The sequence below is a fragment of the Oryzias melastigma genome, linkage group LG24 (genome assembly GCF_002922805.2).
Source record: "Oryzias melastigma strain HK-1 linkage group LG24, ASM292280v2, whole genome shotgun sequence".
Lineage (NCBI taxonomy): Eukaryota > Metazoa > Chordata > Actinopteri > Beloniformes > Adrianichthyidae > Oryzias > Oryzias melastigma.
The window spans coordinates 11,854,961-11,861,380 of record NC_050535.1 but is presented as its reverse complement, the minus strand read 5'-3'; the positions used below and the strand labels follow the sequence as shown (position 1 = coordinate 11,861,380).

Genomic DNA, 6,420 nt, shown 5'->3' with positions numbered 1-6,420 from the left:
TCATAACACATTCATGGTGCTAAATGTTTAATTTTAGTCTGTAGTTTAGTAACATAGATCAGTAGTTTTCTATACAGCTTTAATCTATAAAAACAGAATTGAACTTTGCTCAGAAACTCAATTAGATTTATCCAATATAAACTTTTAAAGAAATTCAGTCATTTTTAAAGTGGTCACCATAGAAAAATGGCAAGTTAAATAACAGATGTCTTTCTGATTAAATATTAAACAATCACTGCCAGTTTTAAAAGACATTGAGGCAAGTAAGTATTTACCACCAGTTAGTCATTCTGATTGGGTGGACAGGAGTCTTTATGTAGGTAAAAATCTCACAATTGCTTCTGGGGTAATAAGTGGAATGGAGGTGGACTATTTAAAGGTGAACTAACAGGTTTTTGAGGGTCACAATATTTAGAAAAAAATACAATGTTATTTCCAGATTTTCTGAGATTATATCCCTCACAATGATGCGTCTAAGATAAAAATCTTAGACCCCTACATGATCAAAAAAAAACAAAAAACATGCCTCACCGTATCTGGCACTCAAATTATGTGGGTGGAGCAAAAATGGAATAGTTCATCCCAATAGTTCATCGTTCACCACAAAAGAGTGTGTCAAACCATGAACTGAATCAGAATCTCACATAGAACAATTTAGACTGAAATTAAGAAAAAAAAAAATCACAGAAGTAGAGAAAACTTACATAACATTCTGCTAATTATTTATACTTTTTATAAAGACTAAGCGGAACTAAAAATTATGTTTTTAATACACTGTACAGACTGATCTATTTGAATTCATTGTTTCAGTAATTTTGTTAGTGACTGTTGTGTGAAAAGTTCCACTTTTCTCTGAGTTTGTTCTTTTCTCTCCTGCAGAAATCATTCCAAAAACTGAACATCTCTATCACAGAGTTGGAGATGACGTCATGTTACCTTGTAGAGCTAAATCCTCCTTTTCATCGTGCTCTGATGTTAACTGGCTGTTCTGGAACGACAGAAATGCACCATTTAAAACAGAAGTGCAGAATGAAAAAGTTGTCCAGAGTTCAGCTGGAGCTTCCAGACTGAGTATGAGCAGCGACTGCTCTCTGCTCATCAGAAACATCACTGATGATGATGCTGGTCGATATGACTGTCAACTCATGAACGGGACAAAGTCAGACGCCTCTGTGTTTCTTTTCATTTTGCGCAGTGAGTATTCTGACTTGTATAATTGTGTGATTGTGACTACATGATTGTCAACATTCTGATCTGAACAACAACAAAAAAAAGCTCAAACCCTGAAAAGACACTAACATGTGAACTAATTTAATCATTTCAGTAGAAAAAAGGTCAAACTGCTGACAAAGCATGTTTTGTATGAGATGTGAGAGAAAATATTAGGGCTGTAAGATTTGTTGCGCTAAAAACGCGTTAATTTGACTTGTGGGTGACGCCTACAATTTTTTTGACGCATTAATCGCGGATTTTTTCATACGTGCCTTTCCACACCGCGCGCGCGGGCGTCCCTCATCGCCCTCTAACTCACCGGCTGGGTCTCCAACCACCGAGCTGCTAGCTAGAACCGGCCCGGCGCTAGGACCTGGAGAGCTCCTGCACTCTAACTCGGCTCCGGTTCGCGTCCAGTACCACGTCTGGTGGTACCAGCTCGGGTCCCGAGAGCTGCGGACCCCCGACGTTCTGAACAGCAAGCGCACCGGGGGACGTTTTAAATGTAGTTTAAACAACGGCAGTTATTTGTAGATGAAAAGATAAATCTCAGCTTTGAGTGTGTGGCCCGTCCCTCTTTGGCCGTGCGAAAATATGCAAAATATCCCAAAGTTCTGGAGGTTTCAGCGTGATCCAGCCCCAGCATAGAGGTCTGTCTGCCGGCATATTCATGGCGTGAGCTCCGCTGGACACGTCGCTGCATCGAGCTGCAGTCAGAGAATGCGGCGGCAGTAACAGACTGTCAAACTATCCACAGAGTATCCCTCTTTTCTCAGTCTTTAAGGTTTTAAAAAACAAAAGTTTATTGGAAATGATAAATCTCTATTTCATTTATTACTGTAGTTCAGCAGAGGAGGAAAGGATTTGGTCCTGACAAAAAATGAACATGAAAGTGTTATGGAAATGTTATTTTGATGTTTTTTTAATTTTATTTTACTGAACGTTGATTGAAGTTTTGAATTTAAAATGCCCTTCACTTGCACTTGGGCTTTTGTTAGGCATTTTATGTTACAGCCTTTTATTGTTAAGAAAGTTTATCTCAATATAATGTTACAAAATAAAGTATTTCTGATGAAAACTATTAATTTTGACATTCTTGTTTTCATAATTAATGTAGAACTGCTAAATTCCACGAAGCACACATTTTTTTCTTTAAAAAAAGGCCACATATTAATTTGCGATTAATTGCTAGTTAACTATAGACAATGCGATTAATTGCGATTAAAATTTTTAATCGCCTGACAGCTCTAGAGAATATATTTACATGTTTCAATATGTGATACAATAAAAAGGTTGAATTGATGAATCAATAAACAGTAAAGATCAATGTATGTCGTTATCACTAATGAGGTGAGTCGAGGTTTGAGTTTCCTGTTTTGTTTAACATGATAAAGTTTGATTGATCTTAGTCAATATTGTCAACATGTCACATTTAAAAATCAGTTGAATTTAATGTTAAACTGGGGATACTAAGAATTAAAGGGTACCGCCTTAATACAATATTTGTTTTCTTTGTTTATGTTTTTCTCAAGTTTCTCCATCTCCATTGGATGTTTATGGAAGAGTGAGATTATCATGCTCTTTAAAGAATTATGATGAACCTGAATTCTGTGAGCAGAACAAGATCATCTGGGTGGATGAAACTGGAACCCAAGTGTCTACAAAATCCCCTCTGTTTTTCTTTGGTGAAAATTTAGATTGTGATTTTGTTGTGACTGTGAAACAGAGCGAAATCAACAAAAGATTCACCTGCCAGTTTGTTGAGAACAACAAAGTCATGATAGACGCTGTCTACATTCCTACAGGTGAGACATTTTTGGGTTATTTAGATTCATTTAGTGTTTTCTTTTTTAATGGCTAAAATATTTTCCTAATTGGAAAAAAACAAACAAAAAAAAAGCAAAAAAACGTACATTTAAAACATTCCCAATGATTTCTGTGGATCGTTGTAAAGCATTTTGAGTGGTGGATAAATATTTAATTTTACTCTTTAATTGTACGTTTTGAACTTATGCTGTTTTTTTCTAAAGTAGTTCAGTAGTTTTTGAATTAGCTTAACTATATAAAGGCAGACTTGAACTTTACTTAAAGTAAATTATATTGGTCTAATTTAAACAGAAAATAAATTATATCATTTTATGCAAATCACTATTGAAGACTGGCAAGTTAAAAAATAAGACTTTCTAAGTAAATATTAAGCAGTTACTCTAATCTTTAAAAAATCTCACTCTGAATTTACTAAGTGGGTGGAGCTAAGACTGCCAAGAGGAAATCAAATCATGAATTGACCATTATAACAGATTATCATCTCATCAACTGTAATACTGGAAATAAAGAGAATATGAAATAATTTTGTACTAACATTTTTTTTAAAGAAAAAAACTACAACTTAAAACTGCGTGTTTAATTTGCGTTTTGCAAACTCCTATTTTCAACTTCTACCTATAGTTTCAGTGAGTTTCTTAGTGACTTTTGTTTGAAAAGATGAATTTTTCTCTGAGTTTGTTCTTTTCTCTTTTGCAGAAATCATTCCACAAACTGAATATCTGTATCACAGAGTTGGAGATGACGTCATGTTACCTTGTAGAGCTAAATCCTCCTTTTCATCGTGCTCTGATGTTAACTGGCTGTTCTGGAAAGATGAAAGTTCACCACTTAAAATAGAAGTTCACGATAAAAATGTTGTCCAGAGTTCAGTTGGAGCTTCCAGACTGAGTATGAGCAGCGACTGCTCTCTGCTCATCAGAAACATCACTGATGATGATGCTGGTCGATATGACTGTCGACTCATGAATGGGATAAAGTCAGACGCCTCTGTGTTTCTTTTCATTTTGAGCAGTGAGTATACATATTAATGAGATGAGCTGAATGTTTTAGATTCCTGTTTTGTTTAAATAACCAACTTCAAAACAGTTTTATTGATATTAGTAAATGCTGTAAATGTCTCACATTCAATTTGTTAAATATTTATGATAAATTATGAATGATAGGGATTAAGAGTATCGTCTTAAAATAATGTAATATCTTTGTTGTTTTTTTTCTTTTTTTTTTAGTTTTTTCAAGATCACATTTTGGCAGAACACACATATTATGTTTGTTGAAGAGATTTTATGACCATTTTGATTGTGAGGGAAAACGGATCATCTGGGTGGATGAAACTGGAACTGAACTTTCTCATTGCAACTGTGATTCTGATGCGATTATGATACGTCAACCTGGAAACAACAAAAGATTCACCTGCCAGTTTGTTGAGAATAACAAAATGACGACAGACGCTGTCTACATTCCTACAGGTGAGGCATTTATGGGTTAATTAGATTCATTTAGTTCTCTATATTTATCTTTATTTTTTTTAGTACTAGTATTTTCACAGTTGAGAAAACCTAGTAAAATAGTTAAATTTTACTCTTTAATTGTAAATGTGACGAACATGCTGTTTTTCTAAAGTAGTTCAGTTCTTTTCTAAATATTTGTAAATCTATCAAGAACTGAACTTTACTCAACAAGTCAATTGAATCAAACATGGAAACAAAAATATTCAATATTTTTACAGTGATCTCTACAGAAGAATGGCAAGTTTCTGATATAAACAGTCATTAAATAATTAAACATTTACTGATAGCTTTGAACTTGAGTGTTTGACCTTTTTAGTTTGGTCATCACAAATGATGAAAATCCGACCATGAACTGATAGTTTATTACATATTAGCATCTCACAAAGATTGACTAATCAAGTGTTGGAGTAAAGGAGAAATAACCACACTGTGCGATTAATTTATTTCATATTTTTAGTGATTTATTAGTGTTTGTTGTGTAAAAGGTTCAACTTTTCTCTAAGTTTGATCTTTTCTCTCCTGCAGGAATCAGTGGACAAACTGAACGTCTCTATCACAGAGTTGGAGATGACGTCATTTTACCTTGTAGAGCTAAATCCTCCTCTTCCTCATGCTCTGATGTTAACTGGCTGTATTGGAGAGATCCAACTACATCATTTATAACAGAAATACATGTTGAAGATTTTGACCAGAGTTCAGTTGGAGCTTCCAGACTGAGTGTGAGCAATAACTGCTCTCTGATCATCAGAAACATCACTGATGAAGATGCTGGAGAATATGTCTGTCGGGTTGAGAACGAGAACGATGTCAATGTGGTTCTCAATACTTTGAGCAGTGAGTATATTAACATGAACAAATATGTAACAACATGAATATCAACGTTTTGAAAAATATACTTTTTTTTTCTATCTGAGATATTTTCTTCTAGGATTGAATAAAACATCTCTTCAGAGTAAAAATAAAATGTTTAAATCTACTGGTAAGATGAAGTTTTTTTTAGATCTAATTCAGAGCTTCTGCGCTCCTCTGAAAAAAGATAGGTGTTAGACAGAACAGATCTTGAGAATCAGGACAACAAAGATAAATAAAGAGCCGACCACAGACTGATTTTAGATTTATACACAGAAAATGTTCTTATTTTTTTGAGCATTTCCCATACATGTTAATTGCTAAATTGTTTACCAAAAATGGGGGGTAATCACTTCATCCTTTGCTTTTTTTTACTTTAAAGTTTACTCTAAAACACAAAAGGTAGGAATGATTCATTTGTGTGAAGACAAAAGATTTTCATGTAAAAACATCTAACAGAGAAACTTTTCTGTTTTTGTTGTTTTCCTTTAGTTTCTTCAGATCCACCAGAAGTTCATCCAAGACCAAATGGAGATGTCACATTACAGTGTTCACTGAATAGATATGATAAAAGAATTCCCTGTAAAGAGAACAGCATCATCTGGAGGGATGAGAGAGGATCTCATCTGACTGGTGAAGGTGTTTGGTTTGAGTTTAGAGGACAAACAAACTGTGTTTCTATTCTGACTGTGAAACATCAGAGTGGAAACAATAAAACAGTCACCTGCCAGTTCATTGAGGACAACATGGTGAAGACAGATGCCATCTACGTTCTACACTTTTCAGGTAAAACATTGACTTTAATTTAGAAAGTCAGCGTCGTGAGATCGATTTATTTTGAAAGTGTGAACTCTCCGATGATTGTTGAGGAGAAAGGCTAACGCTATCTGTGAGATGTAAATGTACAAGCATTTGTAATGAAAGCAAAAATATTATTTGATGTTGTTAAATCTTTTATCTGCAGATCTTCCTGGTCATAACTTCATCCTCATGGTTGGATCAGTGGTGAAGGTGGTGTTGATGT

At 34.5% G+C, this 6,420-nt stretch overlaps 1 protein-coding gene across 1 annotated transcript in view; it reads left to right on the top strand.

The window, feature by feature from the left end:
- Positions 1-2,744: 2,744 nt before the first annotated feature.
- LOC112158150 overlaps positions 2,745-6,420 on the top strand; it is a 60,144-nt gene continuing 56,468 nt past the window's right edge. Inside the window, exons 1-4 of the mRNA XM_036210602.1 lie at positions 2,745-3,017; positions 3,736-4,505; positions 5,073-5,381; positions 5,889-6,182. Of these exons, the coding sequence (XP_036066495.1) occupies positions 4,415-4,505; positions 5,073-5,381; positions 5,889-6,182 (694 nt within the window). The 5' untranslated portion in view covers positions 2,745-3,017; positions 3,736-4,414. The remainder of the gene's footprint in view (positions 3,018-3,735; positions 4,506-5,072; positions 5,382-5,888; positions 6,183-6,420) is intronic.